The sequence below is a fragment of the Perognathus longimembris genome, chromosome 11, assembly GCF_023159225.1.
Source record: "Perognathus longimembris pacificus isolate PPM17 chromosome 11, ASM2315922v1, whole genome shotgun sequence".
In the NCBI taxonomy this organism is placed as follows: domain Eukaryota; kingdom Metazoa; phylum Chordata; class Mammalia; order Rodentia; family Heteromyidae; genus Perognathus; species Perognathus longimembris.
Window position 1 is genome coordinate 57,162,453 of NC_063171.1, and position 24,947 is coordinate 57,187,399.

At 43.0% G+C, this 24,947-nt stretch overlaps 1 protein-coding gene across 3 annotated transcripts in view; it reads right to left on the reverse strand.

Annotated features, from left to right (window-relative positions):
- Srgap2 (SLIT-ROBO Rho GTPase activating protein 2) overlaps window positions 1-24,947 on the reverse strand; it is a 239,592-nt gene that overhangs the window by 54,541 nt on the left and 160,104 nt on the right. For 2 of the 3 annotated variants that reach the window (XM_048357033.1, XM_048357035.1), the window contains exons 5-8: window positions 20,527-20,589; window positions 11,650-11,865; window positions 10,904-11,032; window positions 3,038-3,262 (exon numbers count right to left, since the gene is read on the reverse strand). In XM_048357033.1, the coding sequence (XP_048212990.1) occupies window positions 3,038-3,262; window positions 10,904-11,032; window positions 11,650-11,865; window positions 20,527-20,589 (633 nt within the window). The remainder of the gene's footprint in view (window positions 1-3,037; window positions 3,263-10,903; window positions 11,033-11,649; window positions 11,866-20,526; window positions 20,590-24,947) is intronic. The other variant, XM_048357034.1, reaches the window with a different exon arrangement.

Consider the following 24,947-nt stretch of genomic DNA (forward strand, 5'->3'; position numbering starts at 1 on the left):
GTCTCCTGATAGGGGTGTGACTCCAGTACTAGTTCCTGGGATGACTGAGGGATGACTGAGAAGGCTAAGACAGTTGGGGGCCAGGAGCCATGTGGAGGCAGCTCCTGTTACCTTGCTACCTGTTCTCACCTGAAGAGACACACCTGGGAAGAACTGGGCTCCTTCCTCTGCAGCAAGAAGTGGGCACATTCACACGCTCAAAGATCATTCTCTTGCTTCAAAGACAAAAATCTCTCTTCAAATGAAAAGGGGCTAGGACCTGACCTTTTCCTCTTTGGCTTTTAAGCTCCCAACTGATTTGACCTCTTTCCCCAGCTGAGAGGCTGGCCCAAGCCCACTCACAGATCTGAAGAGGGCTGACTTGACTCTGACTCTTAGAAAAGTAGACACAATGGAGAGAGCTCAGTGGCCAGAACGGGTTGGTGCCAAGAGTAAAATTCTTGGGCTGCCTGATGTCACCCGTCAGGCATCTAGAGCCCCATATGACTCTGGGGGCACCAAGAGTGGAGCCAGGAACCACCTCCTATTACATCTGGGAGTGTCTGGCTTCAATTCATGTGCTGAGGGCCCCAGAACACCAGTCAGTGTGGGACTCTGGCCAATTTCAGGACTTCCGGTCAAATGCCACCCCAACTTTGGCCTTAGTTCAAGGACTTCCAGGCAGCTCCTGCCGGCAGCCTCCACAGTCTACAGAAAACCCACACTGATGGGGCCAGACAGGCTGCACAGAACAAGAATGACATACAGTCTCATATCTTTCTATTTCTACTCTTAGGGCTGCTAGGATAAAACCTTTGAAAGCTCTAGGTCTGGCCCTTACTCTGCCTGGCTCAGTCATTGATCAGTCATATCACATAAAGGAAATGCCCAGGCAGAAAAAAAAAATGAGCTATTTTTTTTTTAAAGTAACCCACACCTTTCAAGGGGAAATCATGGAGGGAAAGCCACCTCCAGGTCTGTTCCTTTAAGAAGCAGAAGAGTTGCTGATGCATGCTTTGGCAGTGATCCTCTGCCAGGGTGCAAGGTAATGCACTCCAGCTGTGCTCTGGAGTATGGAAATGTGGCTCTGACAGGGTGAGGAGGGGCCTGAGTACCCAGCATCTGGATTCCCCCTTTATGGAGACAAGCTGTTTGGCTCAGAAGGAAACTCAGTCAATACTAGAAAAATGCATCAGTCCACTCAGCTGGTGTCCGAGTTTCACTGATTCTTGGGAAGGATCTCAGTGGCAGCTGGAGAAAGGGCTTAGAAGGCAAGTTTGACCAGAAGCCAGGGCAGGTGAGGAATGGGGCTTCCTGGAGTGGGGGGGGGGCACTTTGTGATACCCCTTCTCCCCTTTCCCCAAACCTAATTACACATACTGAAATCTCACTTCGCCATCTGTTCAGATACTGACAACTCCTAAACCACAGCAATGGAAACAAACTGTCAGGAAGCTGGTTTTCCCCAAGAAGGAGACGAAAACAATCATCACAGTTTTGACAATAGGATAGAAAGGTCCTATCCTCCATGGTGGTGTACTGACAAGAGTGAACTATTTGGTTACACTGCTACAGTTGTAATGCTGGAGCAGGGCTTTCTAGTCTAGGTGTTAACTCTAAGAAGTCCCATGCCTGATGAGAGAACCCTGCTGCTTTTTGGTCTCTTCTTTGGTCATGTGAATTTCCCAAACCTACCATTCCTTGCTTTGGATAAAGCATGTGATCCTGGCACAAGTCAGTAAATTAATGGATACCTAGCTGCAATGCCTGACTCCAGAGTAAGCACATCACCCAATCAAAACCAACAAGACACAGTGAGATATTGTGAGGCCTTTATGGAGGGAGGCAGATACTCTTCCCCCTGGATTTTAGCCTATAAGGAGGGAGGCTGGCCTCCAAAGGGATAAGGGCCTATTTAAGGATGGCAGTGAAAAGAGAGAAGAAAAACCAAGTATTGGCAAAATTCCTGCTCCTAAATCTAACCTTGCCTGAAGGTCTACCCTGCTTCTTTCTGTCATGTAAGCCAATTACATCCTCCCTTGCTTTAATGAGTAGGTGAAACGGTGGTTCCTACCGGCAGGAATGAGGGTCCCTCTTGATGCTTTGGATGCACAACCACCAGAAGTAGAAATGAAAGTCTGAGAGCAATGAAAGGTAGGTTGCTCCTTTGTCCTCTCTCTTTAGTTTACCTAGACCCTTTTTACTGTAGTCATTGGAGGTGACAAAATTAAAATATGGTCCCTATGTTCATGTTTCTGTGCTGGGGCTAACCAACACCAAACCTTCCATTTCAGCTCCTGTCCTTTCTAGAAGTACACTATGTTCAGTAACCAAGCAAACTACACTCTTCGTCCCAATCTTCTAGACTCAGGAGAATAGATCCTCCAGGTCTCTGCCAAATGACCAAAGATCACATCATTCCTCTGCTTAGACTTCCCTCCCCTGTGGAGGCCTCCTGGGGCCTCCTCTTCCTCCTCAGCTCCTCTTCTAGCCTTGCCACTAGGAGCACCCTTCCTCCACTTTTCTTCTACCATCCTGAGCTCAGAATGATTTTTAGAACACACCAGTTGTTACCTCCTTACGACTATTTCTTTTTTCTTTTTTTTTTTTTTTGGCCAGTCCTGGGCCTTGGACTCAGGGCCTGAGCACTGTCCCTGGCTTCTTCCCGCTCAAGGCTAGCACTCTGCCACTTGAGCCACAGCGCCACTTCTGGCCGTTTTCTGTATATGTGGTGCTGGGGAATCGAACCTAGGGCCTCGTGTATCTGAGGCAGGCACTCTTGCCACTAGGCTATATCCCCAGCCCCGCTTACGACTATTTCTAACTCTCTCCCAGGCTCAAGTTACCAGACAATAAGCTACCTAAGGGCTCTAATCCTCAACATTCACAGACAAACCTAGAAGCCTGTAGGTGCTCATGGGATATTTACCAAAAGAGTGGGGAAGTGCCTCATATACCTGGCAGGAAGAGCTCTCCGCCAGGATGACATGCACTCTGTGTAGTGAAAGTATACTCAAGTCCCTGGGGCAGGTATGTATGAGGATATGGGAGGCCTTACCATGTCCCCCATGTGGGGCTGGAACTCAAACTTCATAGGGGGGCAGAAGACATTGTTGTACATCTCCATGAGGCGCTGCTTGTCACTGGTGGCATCCAGGTTTTCTACGGCATTCTCGATGGCATCTAGACCCTCATGTTTTGATTGTTCCAGATTTAATTCAGCAGAGAGGAAGGTGCGTAGGGCCCGGTTCAGGCTAGCATGGTAGCCTAGATCACAACACTGCTGTGGGAAGGAGAAGAGACATGAGCATACCACAGACAACTCAAGGCTTGACAGAAAAGGAGTTGACGCCCAGGGCAGAGTTGACTTCTTCATGGAACCTAGCTGTAAAGGGGAAAGAAGGCCTCTAATTCAATCGTTTAAACATGCCCTAGAAGATGGTGATGTGGCAAGATGGAAAAGTATGCAGTGACATGATTTTATCAAGTGCTATTTAGTGCTAGTCCCTAAACAAGAGCAGAACCAAGAGTTAAAGAATTCTCTCCTGTTTTCTGACTTATCTGGTGATGCCATTATGACAAAATTCAACAGTTACAATATAGCCTGTTATTCCCTGAGGGTTGCTGTGGTTAAGTCATGACATACCAACCATGCCAGGCTATTGCAGCCGCCAGGGGTCAAAAATCCAGAACGCTACAGCAGCAGGAAATTCTTATAAATTCAGCTTTAGGTGGGAGAAGAGGAGAATGGGAGGCTGACTATGAGTCATTATCCCACCAACTCAGTGTTCTAGGACAGGCATGAGCTGCACAGTGGAAATCTGTCCTAAAGTTCCCGCCCTACAGAAACAGCATTTAGGAAACTAACAAGTTCTAAACATAAGTGTTAGTGGGAAATTCATAACTTTGTAATGGGTTCTGATTTTTTAGAGTGACAAATGACAAAACAGCACGAAGGAGGTAACTGTATTTAAAACAATGGTAGATGCAGTTGGTTTATGCCTGTAATCCCAGCTACTCAGGAGGCTGAGATCTGAGGATCACAGTTCAAAGTCAGCCTGGGCAGGAAAAGTCCATGAGATTCTCATCTCCAATTAACCACCACCAAAAAAAAAAAAAAAAAAAAAGGAAGTGGTGATGGGGCTCAAAGTGGTAGATCACTTGCCTTGAATGAAAAAGCTCAGGGACAGTGCCCAGGCCCTGAGTTCAAACCTATGACTGGCAAAAATAAAAAGGCTGGATGTGGAGGTGTGGCTCATGTAGTAGAATGCCAGCCTTGAGTGAAAAAGCAAAAGCTAATGGGAAGGATACCTAGCCCCAACCTCAGTACTGGTGTATGTGTATACACACACACACACACACACACACACACACACACACACACACACACACACACACAGAGGTAAAGTCAGATAAGCTTCGGATAGTGACTCCTACCTGCCTAAATCTGTTTCCTTGACAGTACAATGAATAGATGCGAACAGGCCAGTGGTTTTCCAAGACCTGAGTTAGTGCTCAGACTGCCTAGGAAGAGGATAATAGGGCAACTCAACCAGGACTTGAAGACTCTTATCTTCTTCACCTAAGCCAGCTCTTTTCAATTTTACATTCAGTATGTTAGGACTTTCATGTAAGGTGTCTGGTTTAGAGAAGGAATTCTTCTACTAGAGAAACAGTCTCAAAATTCCATGGATTAAATGTAATCCCTTACAGCCTTTTTTGCAATGGCATTTTGAATACTCCCTATCTCCCTTCCTCCACTAAGACATAGAGATCCAAATTTCTTGGCCATCCATCATCTACTCCATTGCTTAAGCAGCTTTGAGTCCTGGAAACTGAGAAGAAACATCAAAGAACCATGGGTAGAGCAAGGCCATATGTCTGATCGTCATTTCACTACACAAGCAAGCACTAAATTAATCTCCTCTTAGCCTTTTGCTTGCATCATGATCACACTGGGAACAGCCACTATTGGGGAAGGGAAAGCACGTGACATGCCTCCTCCTTCCAGGGATCTGACAAGAAGCTCAGCGCTCGAGCATCCGTTGGGCCGGGCTTTGGGTTCAGTGCCAACGGGCTCTGGCAGGTGCCTGGCTTCAACAGAATAACAGCAGTTACAGCATAACTGGAGCCAGAGGATGGAAAGGCATTAAATTCAGTTGGGGGGAAGAGCAAATGGAAACTAGACAAAGGCAGCTGATTGGAAAGCTGCACGTGCAGGGCCTTCTTCCTCTGAGAGATGCTGCTGACCTAGCCAGGCTGCCTGTGAACCTGCAAGCCTTCCTGCCTAGCTCGCTATAGACCTTGATCATGAACTCTATGCTGATCAGCCTAGTAGAATGGAAGGAGTGCTGTCGCTGGTGTATGTAGGTAGGTGGAAGAAGAGCTGGAGGGGGGCTGGCTGTCCTTCAAAAACCTTTATAGGAAGTGGAGGTGTGGCTTGAACCACCCCCACCCCCCAAAAAAGGTGCCCCAAGTTCAAGCCCCAGTACCAGGGTGCACATGCACAAACATACACGAAAGACTAATGTCTTTCATGTATTTTAGGAAATCCCTTTCCTCTTCATTTTCACTACTCTGTACTAATTCACAATCTTATACCAGTGCTATCTGCTTCACTGTACTAAAATGTGCCTTACTTGCTCTTGTTGAAGAACCCAAAATACTTTATATTTTTTCCTAAACTCCACCTACCTCGGTTTTGGGGGAAAAAAAGATGTTTACTATATGCTGGTATACTGAGTGCATTATGCATGTTCTACATTTTAATCCTTATAATTACCCCCAATGAAGACGGTGTTATCTTAATTTTTCAGACTAGGAAACTGCAGCTCAGTGAAGTTAAATAACTTGAACAAGGGCAAACAGGTAGAACAAAGTGTAATCTGTCTGCAGTCTGCCCATCCAACATCATCTCTCTTGCCTCTCTGCTCTACTCCAATGATGTACTCTCTGTGTAAGGCAGAATGCTGGAAAAATATAGGCATCCAATCAACTATGTGACCAAAGGCAAGCTGTTTAATTCCTCAGAGCCTCAGCTGGGGGCAGTGTGAGCCTCGCGACTGTTGTGAGGCTAACAGGAGATATATTCACACGTTTCTGGCACCACGAAGACTCTTACAAACACTACCAAATTCTGTCCTTGAGCTCCCAGCCTTTTCTCTTCCTGAAATGTTTCCTACTCCTCTCACTTGCTGGACTTAAACCCAATCTTCAAGATCCAAAACAGATTCCCAGCAGCCAGGATTCTAGCCAGCGCTTCATCCCTGGCCACCATTGCCCTGGCCTCCCCTCAGAACTCTGTTCATTCGTGGCCCTCACGCAACCCAGAACATTCTGAGGCTGGCCATCTCCTATACTCCAACTGAATGAATATGTGTCTTAGGGGCCTGGCTCTATTTACATCCCTCCCCTTGAAGGCTTGCTCTCAGTAGGTGTCCAATAGAACTCTGTGGATTGATGCCACAAATACAGTTTCTGGCCTTTAGGGAAGTCATCTACATAGGCTGAAGGCTGACCTAAGTCAAATGAAGAGATGTGGTCACCGAACCCGTCAGTGTTGCTCACTGGGTAGGGTATAAAGAAAGCAAGTGTGTTCTGGGGCTGCAAGGCTGTCTTTATTGATATGACTCTTCTGTGCTTCTCTGTGTGGATGAGTGGAGGTATGACTTACAGTGTGTTCCCCAGCAACTCCATGGCTCGAACTAACCTGGGAGATTCAGAATAGCTTTCCCAGAGACTTGACCATCGACATATCTGTAGGGCAAAACTAAACCTCCAGTGAAGAAGTAATATCTGGCAAGGTTAGGTAAATGAGATTGGAATATTTCATCCTATTCCCTGGAGAACCCCGGTGAGTACAGGCAGCACATTATTTCACTCACATCGGGGACAAAGCATGCTTTCCATGGCTTTTGATGAGTTCTGTGGCCATGCTGAGATCCCCTGGCCATTTCTGGGTTATATAAATGTTTGATGGAAACCCTCTCAGGGGAAATCAAATTTTTATAAGAATTTAATGACAGCCCATCCAGATATATGATAACTTGAGTCCATAGCTCATTAACCCTTTACCAGCTGATAGTCTCACTCGGAGAGTCTAGAAAAGACCAAGAGAAGATAAATGGCTGTTATAATGCCCATTTCACGTTCATCTCAAAAGGAAGAATATAGGCCTTGATAAGATTTTGTGGTAGGAAAACCAAGATCCTTCAGGTGCTACTATGATGTACATGATACTGATGTTACAGACTCTGTCCATGTACTTAGCACTCATAGGACTCCAGCTACGCCTGAGGACAGTGAATGTCCTGTTCTACATTCACCTGTCTGACCCTACGCCGAGAGAGCCATAGGAGTATGGGGAAGGAAAATTCTGTTCCAAAGAGCCTACTGTTCTTAAATGTGATCAAATGAGCTTGAAGCTGAGGTTTTCCCCATGTGTTGAATAACTCATGTAGATTCCTACAGCCTGACTTTAAATCTTACAGAATACTATAAAAAGAAGTTGGAGGCTAGTCCTTGTGTCTTTGCAACGGCACTAGCAAAAATAACTTCTTTCCACTTATCCTCAATGCCTTAAATACACAGTGAGCTTCAGACCCCCAGAAGGAGGCAGATGGCAATGGACTGAAATAAGATCACCCCATGTCTCTGAGCAAGTTCTGGGTATTGTGGAGATCCGGATGCCAGCACTGCCAGGCTCCCTGCCCTCTCATGCGCTCACTGTTGACTCTTTTCCATCGCACGCTTTTGGCCTTTGGGTGGTATAGATCAGCACGAAACAGGAAGAAACTATTAGAGGCTAAAAACAGGGATGGCACTCAAACATACTTTGCAAAAGAAGACAGATACAAAAATCCTATACCGTATATCTGTATGCAGCTTTACACTAACAGCATTATTGTACAGTGAAAGACATCTGAACACTGTCCTGGATTATGGAACTAACTGAAAAGAGAGAAGGAAAAGTGTGTGAGGTGCTGGGATGTATCTTTAACCAAGGTATTTATTCTAAATCTTGATGTATAGGATACAAAGTAGTCTAAACTCCTGACACTGTAGCACTGAACTTCAGTAAATTACATACCAAAGAATAGTAAAAGAAAAACAAATGCTGGCTTAGGGAACCACCATCATCATCATTATCATTTTTCCTATTCTTTAAGAACTAGGGGCTACAAAGGTAGAGTGAGTCTTAGTTCCTATCCTCTAGAATCTTTCCTAGGAGGTTAAGAACAGCATATAGTGATGTATGCCTATAATCTCAAGCTGTTGGGGAAGTAGAGGCAGGACTTTGAGTTTGAGGTCAGCCCAGGCAAGATTAACCAAGTGCCTATTTCAAAAATAGAATTTTAAAAAGCCAAAAGGAAGGGGAGTCGCTTGAGTGGTATAGTGCTTACCAAGCATACACGAGGCTCCTGGTTTAATCCCAGTATACAAACAAAACAAAGCAACAAACCTGAGAAGTCTAAGAATATCCTTTGTTTTTAGTACAGTGGTTCTCAAACTCTTTTACCCTTCAGCTCACAGTAAGCTATACATCTTATATTTTCCTTCTGTGTCTCTTTCTCTAGTGTATGTGCACATGTGTGTGCTTGTACGTATATGCTTCCCCTTCTGTCATCCATAGTGCAAATATGAATGCCAAGCATATATAAAAACCTAATGTAAAAGTTTCACAAAATAAAGCTTAGCCATACTAGTGTGATGAATCCTGGTATTTTCTCCTCCGAGTCTACTCTATTCTATTCTATTCTCATAATTTAAGAGAAACAGGTCAAATCCATAAAAGTGACTTTATGGTTCCCTTAATGTATAATAACCCATGGTTATCCAGGTTTTGAAAATCGTAGAGTTTATGAATATGTATCAGACAAAAAAACCTATTTTTTCCCATTGCTACCCTTGAATCTGAACACACACAACCTCACCCTAAAAACACTTAATTGAGTGTTTATAAAGCATAGCACTACTACCAGCTTTACTATTCTCATCTAACTCAAAACAAAACTTAAACAACAACAAACAAAATAAACTAAAAACACAACAGCAAAGTCTGAATGTTACTACCCTGGCCTTGCTCACAATCCTCCAGACATTGCCCTGCTGAACACTGAGGAGGCTGTCTTCTTTTTCAATACCTTGCCCTATCAAGTTAATCTCTTAACAGGACTTTCAATGCTTAATGTTTCTTAATATGATGAAAATAAGGTATGAAATGGTGTGCATCTTATGTGGATTTAAAAATACTTCTCAGCCAGATGAAGGGCTTATGATTGACCAAAGTGATGTCCCAGGCACAGGAGACTCTGTCATCCCCTCTGGTCACCTTTTACTGACCAGAGGAAAGTTGCCCTGGCAGGGCAAAAGAAAGAGGACAGATCAATAGAAGAGTTGCGGCATCCAGCAGGGTAAGGTTTTGTTTTTGTTTTAAAACCAAATACAGATGAGATAAATAGCAGAAAGTGAGCAGAAGAGTGCAATGATTCTCTTCCTTGGCTGAGAAAGGGCCTCCCTTCCAACAGTGAGCAACACAGTGGCTCTGAGGAGGAGAAAGAATCCTGTTTAGTGATTTGACCTCCAGTGAAGGACATGCTCAGATTGGCATCAACAAGCAGAGAGAACAAAGACGTGCCTGAACGGACTAGGGCTCCATTTACCCCTGTGAGACAATGACACTCAGGGCATGAAGAAGCCAAACCCTACTGAATCAAAACTCTCTGAGGGAGACAGGAGCCTGTATCTTAGAAAAATTGCCCCAGTGACACTGATGTGCGTGAGACTTAAGAACCAATGATCTAGCCCAGGGGTGGAGGGATGGGGAACAAAACAGGGTTCAAGCAGAGTTTAGTCACAAGCTTCCATGACCTAGTTATATATCACCATCAGTCTGAGACCTGATGTGTCTCCCTGCCCCCTAAAGCAGGCAAGTACATGCAGTCTGATCAGAGGCTTTGCAAAGCCCAAAGGTGATGCCAAGGACTGAGTGAGGCATGTGCTGGGCCTCAGAAACTGGAATCAACTTGAAGGCTTGGAGACCAGGCTGCCAATGCTCAATCATAGGACCCCAGGTCCCTCAAGTTCATGACCAGAAAAAAGGTGAGAAAAATATGCTTACATAACTTCCCTTGGGACTGGCTCATGAGGACCATACTAGAGTTTGCAGGTGAGAGGGACTACAGGCCTGAAGGGAAGCAATGGGAGACCAAGGTCAAGGCTGATCTTTAAGGCCAAGGACAAAAGTTGAAACTTGCCCCATGCAAAATATAACAGTTACTAATCTTTCTCACTCAATCACCTTTGTGCCTCTTAAAAAGAATGGGTCAGACATTAGTGGCATCTGGATACCTTCCAGACAGTACCCTTTGAAGTTCATGTCAAACCTCAAACCATCTCATCCCTTTCTCATCTATACATTGCTTATCCAAAAGGGCAATGTGACCATGGAATGAGATAATTGAGAAACATGGGGTGCTATAAATGTAAAAAGCATGGCATTCTAACTCCAGCTTTTGTTCCCACATCTCTGGAGAAGCTACAGAGCATTTCCTGGTAGACAGAAATCCACTGTCACCAGCATGGGCTTTAGAAGTCAAACCTAGACTCAAATTTTGCCTTTGTCACTTAGCTCTAAGTAAGTCATCCAAACTTCCTGAATTCTAATAAAAAACAGAGATGATAATGCTTTCTTTCCATAAATGTCATGGGGGGTGGTGGAGTAAGACCAAATGCAAGAGGCATCTCCTGGTCTTAACTTGGTCCTACTGGAACATAGCAAACCCCTTAAATGGATCATGAGATGGCCATCTGCATAATTATTCTCAATATGCCCTAGATGCCTGAAAAACAGAATGAGGAATGTAGATCAGGGTTCTGAAACCAAAGAAGAGGTGCCCCCTGGTCCCCAGTTTTAAGCACTTACATCAATAAGGTCAGACAGGTCATGGATGTAGTACTTGAAGACAGATGCATTGGTGGCTTCCAGAGCCAGTAGGTACTCATTCCGGGCTTTAATGGCCTTCAGCTTATTCTCTGTGTACTTGGCTTGGCGCTGAAAAGGAAACAGAAGTTCACTTTAACTTTTTTTTTTTAAAATAGGGGAAATTGTTCTCTGAGAGAAGAAAGTACAAAATGTTCAAGAACTACAACTGTGCTGCTACTCCCTGTGCGCGCCTGCTTTAAATTGGGTTCTAATTCTGACTAATGAGATTCAAGGGCATAATGTAGATCAACTCGGGGAAGGTTAATGAGGCTCCCTCCTTCAGCTGTGTGCCCCACTTTGATTCTGTCTTCTCCAGCCTTTAACTGTCACCCTGAAAAAGGCACCACTACCTCTGTCCCTGGACTCCTGGTGCCTAAAGCCAAACCCAAGGTCCAACACCTACTTCCTATATAGGATTCTTACCCGGATTTGGAAAATGGGCTGGGAAAGGTGACTGCTATTTATTGTTTATGTTACAGGTTAAAAACCTGGAGCCCACATGCCCAAGTTCTCTCAAGAATGACAATTCTTGCCAGGCCAGAAGGATGAACTCTTGGCCATGAAGCACTAAAGGAGCCCAGAGCTCCCTTGTTCAGGTTTTCATGGCACCTCTACTAGGAAACTTCTATCAGTCTTGCTTTCCAGAATCTTCCTCCATGCCCCTACCGGTGACAGAGTGTACATACCTTCTCCTTCATCTTCTCTATCTTCTTCACTGAGCTCCTCCGAACATGTTTCTCCTCAATGCGAACATTGGCTGTGGAGTCGGGGGAGCGTGGAGTTTGCCGGTCCTCCTGCTTCACCGATTTGCCAATTTGCTTCTCCTCCTGCTTCTCAGCCTCCTTTAGTTTGCTCTGAGCACTGATGCTGTCGGCATTATACATGTGATACGTCTTCATTACCTGCAAGACACCCCCGCCCCCGCCCCAGAGGTCAAGCCAACGGAGTCAATTCCCTGCTTTACAGACTAACAGACTCCGTCAGATCTCCCCCCATGAAGCAATATCCTCACCCTCCTGGGGGAAAAGTCCAGGAGTGTTTGGCTCAGCCAACATTATATATTAAAGACCATCCCAACGTGTAGGGAAAGCACTATTGGAATTGAACTAATATGTCTTCTGATTAAAATGACGTCATGTCTATCTACCATGTATTATTCACTTCTATTTGTTATCATTTGTCGTCGTTACTCCTAACATTGGCCCAATGATTTCTATCACTTAGGGAGAAGACAGGAAACAATGACACCTCTTTTGGACCCCAAAGGCAAAGGGAAGAGTGGCTTGTGGAGTAGCTTGTATATATAAAACTGAGGCCAGGGGAAGACTCCAAAAGCTCTCTCTACTGTTTGCTTTATCTATGTTAGACTCTCTCACACAATTAGACTATGGCAGCTATCATTTACTAAGTGAGCACTTAGTGTAATCTTGGCTTTGTGTCAACTGCTACACACACGCACTTGCTCAGTTTGCTCATGTAGCTATTCTAGCCAACAACCCTATAAACACGTTAGACTTGCATGATGCAAGTGAGAGCCTGGGAAAGAAGAAAAGGCATATTAATAGTAACTGAGGTTGCCATGCATGAGAAGTCAGCAATACAAAGTAGGAGGGATACAATTTTCAAACTTCTCACCAAAGCCATGGTCTAGGTGCCTGTCAGTTGTATTTCCCAGCAAGGAAGCCAGCATTTGAGCTTGTTTCTACTCCTCACAAACATATGACTTCCTACCAGGTGGGACCTGCCCACTTCTACCACAGATTTCTGTTCCCACACAGGAGCCTTTGGCTTCTATCTGAGAAGTTAAATGCTTCATAACAAACTAAGCAATCTGAAGTTCAAGAGTACTGAAATCTTAATGCCATGAGGTTTCTCTGAGAGAGAGAAGCAGGTGTGTAGTGTGTGTGTGTGTGTGTGTGTGTGTGCGTGCATGTATGTAGAGCAAGGGTACACTATTCAAATCAATTTCTACCATGTGAGGGCATGCTGTATACACACCATCTCCTTCAATCCTCATAACTTTACAAAAGACGTTATTTCTAAAGATGAGGAAATGGAGATTAACTATGGACACTCAAAGTCACATGTGAACAAACTGTCAGTCAAGACTCAAACTCAGGGCTGTCAAACTCCTAAGGAATCCACAATCTCAGCCACTAAGTAACAGTGATTCTCCTCTGCATAGAACTGGAGCCAGCTAGTTTGGAGGAAAAGTTAATTCCTTGCCTATATACAGGGCCCTGTAGGGACTTGTGTTTGAGCAGTTTCCTAACTGGGGGATATTTTGGCCCCAAAAGGACATCTGCAAAATAGTTTTATTATGACAAATTAAGGATTGTTAGTGGGTCGAAGAAAAAATCTACAAAATCTGCTATACACAGGACTGCCCCAACAACAAAAATTTATCTGGCCCCAAATGTCAATGGTTCTGAAGTTGAAAACACCAAGGTAACAAGGACTTTATGAGCAAATTAATCCTTTAGGATCATCCAGAGTTAGATGAAGGAATAAAGAATACTGAGGTACTGACAAAAAACAAAGCACATTAGAGTCTAAATTCTATCTCAAAACAGAATGTTTTAAATCAGATTCATCTTATTATGAACCTGATTATCATTTCCCATAAGATCTACTCTGCATATTCTCCATAGAGAAGCAATATTAACAGCCAATGGCATTAAAAGTCTTTCTAATTAATTCAAATAGATCCCCAGTTTTCCGGAGTTGGAAAATAAGTAAGAAAGTGTCATCTATTATCCTGGCTGAAGAAGTGCAAATGAAGCAGAAGAATCTGATGAAGGGAGTCAAATGCTAGGGTAAATAATAATAAAAGTGAATTATTATTATTTTTTTAAAAAGCAAATGGTCTGGGTTTCTAATGAGACATCTTTCCACAGGAGACAGAATTCCTGATCTTTGCACAACCGGCTACTAATACCAGATTCCTGGAAAATAAATTAGGAAATCGGTGCCTTGGGAAGGTCTTTAAAAGCAGTCTTAATTGTTTTCATTTCCTTTCAAGCCAAACAGCATAGATAGCAGTCAGCTTCTTTCAAGTGTAAAGACAGATAAAGGTGAACTTCAGCTTTTCAGAAATGTGCTTTGGATATATTTTAGATATGAGGCCTTTATCCGTTGAATGGCCGGTAAAGATCTTCTCGCAATCTGTGGGCTTTCTGTTTATCTTGCGAGCTATGTCCTTTGCCATGCAGAAGCTCTGCAGTTTGATGCAGTCCCATTTGTCCATCCTTTCTTTGATTTGTAGCCTTTCTGGGTCTTGGTTAAGGAAGTTCCGTCCTGTGCCAAGGAGCCCAAGTGTTTCTCCTACTCCTTCCTTTAGTGTTTTCAGGGTGTCTGTTTTGATTTCGAGGTCTTTGATCCATTTGGAATTAATTTTGGTGCAGGGTGATATATAAGGATCTAGTTTTAGTTTGTTGCATGTATTGAACCAGTTTTGCCAGCACCATTTGTTAAAGAGGCTATCTTTCTTCCAGACTATTGTTTTAGCTCCTTTATCAAAGATTAAATAGGCATAGTTCTGTGGGTTCATTTCTGGGTCTTCAATTCTGTTCCATTGGTCTTCAGGCCTGTTCTGGTGCAAATACCAAGCTGTTTTTTATTACTATAGCTTTATAATACAGCTTGAAGTTGGGTATTGTAATTCCTCCAGCACTGTTCTTTCTGCTTAGGATTGTTTTTGCTACTGTAGGTCTTTTATTGTTCCATATGAATTTCTGGATTGCTTCCTCTATTTCATTAAAAAAAGGTGTTGGGATATTAATGGGTATTGCATTGAATTTGTAGATAGCCTTTGGCAATATTGCCGTTTTGATTATATTAATCCTCCCAATCCAGGAGCATGGGAGGGTTTTCCATTTCCTTAGTTCTGCCTTAATTTCATTATTCATGTTTTTAAAGTTCTCATTATAGAGGTCTTTTACTTCTTTGGTTAAAGTTGTTCCTAGGTATTTTATGTTTTTTGAGGCTATTGCAAAAGGAGTTGCTTTCCTGATTTCAGCCTCGGTCTTTGGGTCGTTAACATAGAGAAAGGCCGTTGATTTTTGAGGGTTTTTTTTTTTTTCTTCAAATTTTTATTATCAAACTGATGTACAGAGAGGTTACAGTTTCATACATTAGGCATTGGATACATTTCTTGTACTGTTTGTTACCTCGTCCCTCATACCTCCCGCCCTCCTCCCCCTTTCTCTTTCCCCCCATGAGTTGTTCAGTTCACTTACACCAGTTTTGCAAGTATTGCTTTTTTAGTACAGGTTTAGGCAAGTCACAGCAGAGGATCACAAGAGCCCAATAGCTATACCCTTATGAACACATAAGATGATGCTATGTGAAATGAACTCCATGTTATGGAAACGATTGTTATATCACAGTTGTAACTACTTTCAATGTCCCATGTGTCTCTGTAGCTTCGATTATTGATGATGTTCTTGTATCACCTTCCTGTGGTTGTACCTACACTATCTCTGTAATCTTATCTGAGTATATTGGAAACAGTGTATACTGGTATTAGAACTAGGAAATTGAAAGGGAATACCAATTGAGAGACACAGGGTAAAAAAAGACAAACAACTACAAAAGTGAATTATTTTTAAGAAAGTGATTTTCTCTTTTATGCAGTGTATGAATAAAAAAGAAACACTCATGAATGAACATAAATGATAAAAGAGCTCAAAGCATAGTGCCACAGACAACAATGGAAGCAATAAAAGCCAACAACTTATGCCATTCCTTTCCCCTTAAAGAACTTGTTAATTAAAAGGGAGTAAAGCCTTACTTCAAGAAACTAAATTTCTGGGGCTGGGAATATGGCTTAATGGCAAGAGTGCTTGCCTTGTATACATGAAGCCCTAGGTTCGATTCCCCAGAACTACATATATAGAAAACAGCCAGAAGTGGTGCTGTGGCTCAAGTGGCAGAGTGCTAGCCTTGAGCAAAAAGAAGCCAGGGACAGTGCTCAGGCCCTGAGTCCAAGGCCCAGGACTGGCAAAAATACATAAATAAATAAAAAAAGAAACTAAATTTCTGAGGAAAAGCATCACTTCTTTTGTTTTTTCTTCTCCACAGTTGGAAAGTACGCCACATATACAATAACTTTAGAATTAAAGTGCTGGCCTACTTGACTTAATGACACTGAATGACATTGAGTCTTTGCTTTGGGGAATATGAGAGAAGTACTATCAGTACCCTCTAAGTTTTCATGGGAAAACTGAGATAAGTAGTGGCAAACAACTGGACAAACAGAAAAGTTAACATTAGGACATACAGAAATGTGTGTGTGTGTGTGTATGTGTGTGTGTGTGTGTGTGTAGGCAAATATAAACCATAGCAAAGACTCATAAGTCTAAATTCCCTTCTTCTAAGTTCACTTCACTTTAGAAAACTAAACACATTTTATTCATGCATTTGGCTCTACTCCCTCCCTAAAGCATACTAAAACAATTTTTCTTGGTACTATTTAGGTATAAATTAAGGAAAACAACAAAATGCCAGCAGACTCTAAGATGCAGATAAACAAGTAGTAATAGATTTCTTAAGTCTTAATCCCCAAAGTAGAGAGCGCTAAAAGATCATATATATCCCAGAGGTATGCAGAGGAACTGGTGGTGCCAATATGATAAAGGTGGAACTGAAAATAAGAAAACTACCGAAAGCCTAAGAACAGTTCTTTCCTTCACTTAACCGGAAAACTGAGGGTTTATTTTCTCAGGCCCATGGACTAGCGATTACTAAACTCATCTGATAGGGTAGCTGAACTTGAAACAAGGGAATCAATGGAAAATTCCACACCGAATGCTGAGAGGCCCAAACCCCTTCACAATTCAGCCTCCAGACATAAGTAGAAGAGCCACCCCTCAACAATCTTGCCATACAAGAAAAAAAAGACAAATACTGATGTAGGGCTTCCTGCGAAGACACTGCTCAGATCACCTTGCAGAGAGCTTTTTAAATATGGGCAGGCAACTAAGGATTATCAAACACTTAAGGAAAATAGCTAGTATTTTCCAAAATAAGCAAAACTAAAACAAGCAATTTAAAGGAAACAGTATACTTAGAGAAGAAAAACAGTCTACCAATAATGGCCTCAGAGACTCGGTGAATGAGAAGTTAAAGTACTATGTCACAAAACAAGACCTAGATGAAAATGAATGAATGAACAAATTCATAGAGAATAATACAAGTTAGAATTAAGATTCAAATACCTCTCTAAGAAGTCTGATCTGTGTACCTCCTCTGTGCAGACACGTGAAAGAGTTCTCATCACCTCATTGTTTGCTCACTGCTTTACTTTACTGTTTCTCCACATTAAAACTAAACGTCATGAGCTTAGGAGCATCTCTTATTTTGTCTCTGTACTCTGAGTGCCTAATGCTAGAGTCAAGCAGACAAGCAGATATGGGGGTCTATTTGTCATATAGTTTCAAGGAACAGGTGCAGAATATCAGGCTGAAGAAACTCTGTAAATAGCTGGTGCTTCTATGTCCCCAAGTCAAGGGGACATACATTCAGGAGCAGCATGGAAGCAAAAAAGTTCTGGGCTAACACCAGCTCTTTTCTTTCTTTTTCACATCTAGAGTTTGCCTGACTCTTCTACTCAATCCATGTGGCTTCTGAACCTCTGCATATACTCGGTCCCATAGGCATTTCCAAGACACAGTCTCTGTGTAACTGAGGCAGGCAATCCTAGAGTAGTGTAAAAAGCAGCGTGCTCTGACTTCAAAAGCATTCCTGTAGCATCAGCCAAAAGCCAAAAAGCACTTACAACATGGCTTACAAGCTAGCCAGCTCCTGGGGGGTGGTTTGGGTTGGAGGGGTATCATATGCGGAAGAATGCTCACTGGGAGTGTTGTCTGAAGAGCAGCTGTAGGAAGCAGCCCCTGGCACAGAATGCCAAGTCAGGGAAATCAAAGACCCTTCAGGCAGAAAAGAGGAAGGTGCAGAGGGGCAGCTGGCCACTTATGGCAGGATTCAGAGCCTCTTGTCCAAAGGCATCTTTATTTGGAAACACCTGGACTCAGTCTGGAGTTTATCAAGACCCCAAAATACTTCAAGTATTAACCTCTGAGTAATTGGAGAGGAGAGAGGAGAGAGGAGGAGAGAGAAGGGGAGGGGGAAGGGAGGAAGGGAGGGAGGAAGGGAGGGAAGAGAGAGAGGAAGGGAGGGAAGAGAGAGAGAAAGAGAGAGAGAGAGAGATTGTGGATTTCTTATAGCCTTAACTTCTATTTCTCCCATGGTCACCGAAAGGAGAGGTCCTTCCATGCTGTCCTAAAAAGCAATAGGGGAAAGCTACATGGAAAAATCTCTCCCTTACTCGGAGAGGAGAGACAGAGGCAGAAACAGAAAAGCCAGAGAGAGATACATACACATACACTCAGAGACAGAAAGAGAGAGAGAGAGAGAGAGAGAGACAGAGAGAGAGACAGAGACAGAGACAGAGACAGAGACAGAGAAACAGAATGGGAATAGAGCACATAGCTTCTCAAAGCTAGCACACAGTTGTTGTGACTTCCCTACTTGGGTCAATTATATGTGTACCAACTAACCTCATGGCAGATGCTAACATATTCAGCCAATTTTCAGCTTGAACACCAGAGAAAAGATTTTCTGCTGTGTATTGACTGTGGACTTCTAGTGGCCAGGAAGCAGCTGGCCAGTATTGGATCTCCTGAAAGTAACATTGGAGATACCATCTTGGCCCTGTTTAGACAGAAGAGCAAGCTTCAGGCTTTGCTCCTCACTCCAGCACAACTTACACTCTTTTACCTACTTTCTAAATCATACCTTATAGTGATCTAAGTCTCTGGGAAAAAAGCTAATAAATCCTTAAACACCTTCTTCCTCTGTTGTCTTGTGTCCAATTACAGAAGTAGCATGTTGAATTTGAGTTGGTTTAGGGTTTGCTAGTTACCCATCGGACTCCTCCTGAGAAACAGATGCAAACAGCAGAGGTTCAAGATGCTTATGGGAAAATGAAAGGATTCTTATAATAACATGAGATTTTCTGCCAGAAGAAGGGAGTAATAGCTATTCTTGGTGCCTAGAAGATACTCTAAAAACACAGAAGTAAAGCATTGAAAAGACAGCTTGAAAGCAGCTCACATCTCTCTCTCTCTCTCTCTCCCTCTCTCTTTCTTGTCAGTTGTGCCTTTTGAACTCAGCGTCTGGGTGTTGTCCCTGAGCCTCTTTGTGCTTAACACTAGTACTCTACCACTTGAGTCACAACACCACTTCTGGGTTTTGAGCTGTTAATTAGAGATAAGAATCTCACAGGGGCTTTTCTGCCTGGCCTGGCTTTAAACCACGATCCTCAGATCTTAGTCTTGTGAGTAGCTAGGATTACAGGCATCAGGCACCAGGGCCTGGCTATGTGTTTCTATTTTAAAAGTGTTTTAACTTCACCTAAGATAAATGAAAACTTGGGAGCTGAAGCGAAGGGTACCATCTAACTACTTGGCTTCAGAGGAGAGGATTGAGAGTAGAAATTAAAAAATAAGCATAACTGGAGAAAAGCCAGATGACTGTTCAACCCTATTTACTTGTTCAACAGTTGTCACAACAAAAGGACCACACCTAAATTTTGGATCAAGAACATGGAACTGTCTGATCCCAAATGCCTGTACAATGTCAACATTGCCTGCTCTTCTTGTGAAAGGAAAGGAAGAGGGGAAGGGAACGGAGGAGAAGGGAGGGAAGAAATAAACAACAAGTAAATAGGGAAATCAATTTCCCCTCAAATAGTTTGGGACAATCCTAAAAGTGATACTCAAGGCTGATGCAACAAAGCTGAAGAGAGCACTTGGATATAACTATACAGTTGAAGCATTCCTCTTATAAAAATTTCCGTGTGTGTGTGTGTGTGTGTGTGTGTGTGTGTGTGTGTGTGTGTGTGTGTTCGTTATGATTAACAAAACATGTCTGGAACAAGCCACCCACCAGTACTCCTTGGTGTATGACGCACCAGGTGCTGCAGTCTGCATTGTGTGCTCTACTCCAGGCCTGCATACAGCCTGTCTCTTCACTGAGGTCTGCAAACCTTTGTCTGAACCAGTCCCTTACATGAGGTATCCTTAGGAATCTGCTGTCCTCTAGAGCATCTGCTCTAATCTTAAACCAAAATAAATCCTCAGACTGATGCAAAACTTGGACCATAAATCCTTCCCAAGAGGCACATATTCATGGTGTAATGCCGGCTATGTTCTCTGCATTAAGTTTGAGTCCTCTGGCTTGCTGCTAATAGTGTTAGCTATTTTGGTAACCTAGGCCTTGGCTGGTCTCTTGGAATGGTGTCTCAAATGAAGCCAGGGTAAACTTGCACAGCTAAGAAGGGATCTTATTTTGGGCAAGTATTTTCTGGCTCATTCAAGGTTTGAAAATAAGAGTGTGAAAAAAAAAAGAAGAGATGGGTGGGGCGGCCCCCACTGGGGAACATGCACTCTCCTCAACCTCAGCCGGGCTCTGCTGCTGACGTGACCCGTGACCGTGGCTGCGAGCTGCCAAAGGCTGCTTCCCTCCACTGGTCACAGAGCCAAGCAAGCCATCTGACTTACCGAGTAGAGCTCGTTCAGGACCTTCATCAAATCATCCTGGAGCTGCTGGCCGACTTCTTTACTCTGCAAGGGAAGAGGAATGAAGGTTAATTGGGAAACAGAAGGAGTTGGGGGGGAGGGGGGGGACAAAGGCAAGGGCAGCGCAGGCTCTAAAAACAACACAGACTCAATTAAGGCCCATTATTTAACCAGCAAATCAGATAACCACTTGAATCAGACCCAATTATGGCCAGATCACTCAAAGAGTTTTAATAACACAAAACACGCCTTTTCTATAGTCTAGTAAATGCAATCGCATGGTGATGGCCTTTGATTTTTTCACTGTCCCCAAAGAGCAGGGGTGAATGCCACATCCTACCTAGCAACAGTTGTTAGGTGGAACATGCTTCCTCAGACATTTGTGCCTGCAACCCAGAGGATGACGGAAAGATGTACCATAGGATTAAATGGGGAAAAGTACACAAACATTCATGGATTTCAATGTCCCTAGCCAAGTAGAAAACTCCTAGAAAAGGGTAATACGTCTCACTTGTTTTATTTCAGCCCCAAAGTTCCAACACATGGTTTCCTCAGTAGCGACTGCTTGTAAGATTAGCCAATGCTCCCTGACAGCTACTACTTAATCCCAAGGAGAAACAACCCACAAATTCTGTTTCTATGCAGGACAACAGTATTACACAGAAGCACACAGAGCCGTAGAAACAGAGAAGGAGGAGGAAGAAAGGAGGACAAAGCCAGGGCCTTCGAGACGACACATTATATGCCAAGCCCAAGAAAACAGGGGTTAAAGCTGATTGGCACCACTTGATTACTGAAAGGAGACACATCATTTTATCTTCTGCCAGCTCCTTCCAGTTCTTTGCGACTAAAAAACTCAGATACCAACAATACTCTTCCAAGAGAAAAAAAAGGTATAATGAATACTGCCCAGCATAGGTTGGTTCCCAGGCAAGAAAGGAAGAGGCCTTTCATTTCAGATCTTGCTTTTCTAAAGATGCATATACCTTTACCATACAAATACTTTTTTCCTGGCTGAGGGTATTGCTTAGTAGTAGAGTGCTTGACTAGCATTCACAAAATCTCAGCACCATAATAAATGACTGAGTGAGTGAATTTCTGACTATAAAAGTACTATGTTTACTGTAATAAGGAAACCAGAAAAATCTCAAACAGAAAACAAAAGTAAAGCCTTAATTCCTGCCACTAATAAATAATCACTTTAGACTTTTTTTTCTCTAATTTCCCTCTCATTGTTCTTTTTACTAAGTTGAGATTCTTTACAAACATTGCTTGGCAACTTATTTATGTAAATGTATACATGTAAATGTGAACGATTCCCAATGTATGATTCCTCAGTAACACTAGAATGCATTATACTGATGTAGTTCTTATTCTTGCTGCCAACATTCTGTGACTAAAATGTATTAAATTACTTTATACCTAATCAATGCACACCTCATTCATTACTTCCCATTATAAGTAACATTGCTAGGTCAAAGACTATGACTGAGAAAAACTGTGCCAATTAAAAATACTGCAGAAGCATATAAAAATGATATTTCAGGGTGTTTTGGGGGAGGTATTGACAATTTGATATTATATTTTATTGTGATTTGTAATCCTTTGATTCTAATGAACTTGAGCGTTTGGAAAAAAATGTTTATCCCACTTTGCTATTTTCTGTTATGTTTTTCCATTTTTCTATTAAGGAGTTCTCTGCCCGAGTTTTCTATTAAAGTATTTGAATATGTGATTTTTCATGCATTTTTTTTTAAATGCCTGGTAGTGGAAAAGGGATGGAAAGAAGCCTAAATCAGCAATCATGAGAGTCCCCTAGTCCCAGCTCTTCTACTACCTGCTTTAACATTGACCTCCATGGATAATCTCTTTGGGTCTTTCTTTTTTCCACAAAATAAAAAGTTTCAGACAAAACATTCTTGAGGTCCACCCGCCATCACTCTATGATCCTATATGGTCTTTACTTGGTTCTGTACATCCATATCGGAGCCAAATTCTACCCCTGGCTGGCCTCACACCACAGAGTAGAAGACAATAAACAAGCTGCCAAGGACTCAGATACTCTACAAAGCAGAGGGCTTCGGGGACACCTTGCCATTCTTTTTCTTTTTCTTTCTTTTCTCTCTCTCTCTCTCTCTCTCTCTCTCTTTCTTTCTGTTTTGGTTCCAGTACTGTAGACTGAACTCAGGACTTCGAGCTCTCACTTGTTTTATGTTGTTGTTGCTCGATGTTGGTACTCTACCACTTGAGCCACACGGCCACTTCTGACTGACTTTTTGCTTGTCAACTAGAGATAAGCATCTCATCAACCTTTCTGCTCAGGCTGGCTTTGAACTGTGGATCTCAGCCTTCTGAATAGCTAAGGTTATGAGGCATGAAACTGGTTTAGGAAACCACTTTCAGTGTCTCTCATCCAATGTGACCTCAACTCTTGGGGGAGGGGGGCGAAGCCACAAAAGAAGGGAATGCCTTCCTTCCATCTATAACCTCATACCTCAGCCTCTTCCATCATGAGGAAAGCCGAATTCTATGGCTGCAGCAGAGGCTAAGGAGGTGAAATGGGGAGAAATGACTCACCACCATCCTCAGAGTCAGCACCAAGGTCAGGAAGTGACCACAGTATCACTTCCCTCTGCCCTACCCTCCAGCCTCTTTGACCTCCCTCCTTATGTTTAAATGGCAAGGATTAAAGAAGACAGCTCCTGATCCTCTGTCCTTTTCCTTACACAACACTTACATAAGGTAGTTCCAGTACCAGGGTGGGGTGGAGGTGGGAAAGCCTAACCAATAAAAGAGCAATTATCCAGGCAGATGTTTCCTTTCTTGTTCTGATTAGTTGGGAGGACCACTGAACTATTATCCCTGTTTATTTGAACAGGCAGCTGAAGGGATCTCACCACTCCCTCTGGCTAGGCCAGGCAGTGCTGGGAATACATAAGCAGCTAGCTTAGTCAAAATGGACAATGAAGACCCCAGTAAGCAGGGACAATCCTGACAATTCTGAGGCAGGAAATGGCCACTTGTTCTCCATTTCGGAAACCGTAAGTGTGTGCCTTTGAGGGAAAGCATGACCCCCAGGAAGAGTATCCATGCAAGCCTCAGTGGAGGGGTGGATGGGGTGGGAAGCTACAAAAAGGAGGCTCCACCCAAAGACAAGGGGTGCATTTATTCCTATGAAGGAGAAAACCTGATGAGGTCCAGTCCATGACAATGAAGACTGTACAGGCTTTCCTTTCCCTATAAAGAAGCCAGAGATTTCAAGGCAGGAAAGAAAAATGAATTTACAGTGCCGTCTTTGTGCACTAGTATACAGCCTGCCTCTCTTTCTTTTAAAATTTCTTGGAAGAAAATGAGTCATCTAAACATTGCAGGAAACCAAATAGAAGTGGGGAGGGGGAGGCAGGGGGATTACTTTGTGCAAAGTTTGTCTCTTAAATGTTTGCATAGTAATCTTTGCATAGAAAAGAAAGAAAGAAGCCTAAATTTAGAATAGAGATGTGGCACAGTTACCAATGCTGGTTCTTTGGAATAGGAAGTGTGATGGTATGCTTTAGGCCTGATTCTTTTATTTTGAAACTTAACCACAACCTTTGGGCTAGACATGGGGGGCTCCCCACACTGCTTGCTGCTAAACACGGCCAAGGTCAGGCTGGTCAGAAAACAATGAGATTGCAACAGCTCCTGCCAGCTGTATACCCACAAAATGGGTAGGGACTCTTGTTTTTCCAACAGATAACCGCATTGAACAACAGAACCAAAATGACAACGGAGAAGCCTCATCTCCCCACAGGAAAAGTTTTCATTCTAAACCCTCCTCGCTCACAGCAAGGATATGGCTAGCCTCAGTGAAAAGTTGGTCAATGTATCTTCTGAATTTCAGTAACTTTGTCTATTAGCTTTCCCCCCAAAGAATGCCAATTAATGAAAGGGTTTTAAAAAACTTTTCTTCAAGGGAAGGAAAATGATGGAGTGACAGTGATCAAGAGGCTCTGGTGTACACATAAAAGATTGTGTTCAATTGTATTTTCTTTGTACAACTATTTGAAGATAATAAATAAAACAACAACACTCTGAAACAGGGAAAGTACTTCTGGTTCACCTTCCAATTATTCAGATGGACACAGTGTTTTCCAAGAAGGGGCTAGGTAGGGTGGGGCTCTTTTTAAAAATTGTATTAGCTACCTACAATACAAAACTGCATTATTTGATAGGCACAAAATCACCTCATTTGTATGAAAGGAAAAAAGAGAGGAAGGCAGGTCTCTGCCATGTGGTGAGAGCTAATTCCAGCCCATCCCAAGGCGGAGCCTGTCAGCAGGTAGAAACAGTAGGATCATTTAGTTTTGTGCAGAGGAGACTGTGTCAGCAGTTTTCCAAAAGAGAATCCAATTTTCAAGGGCACA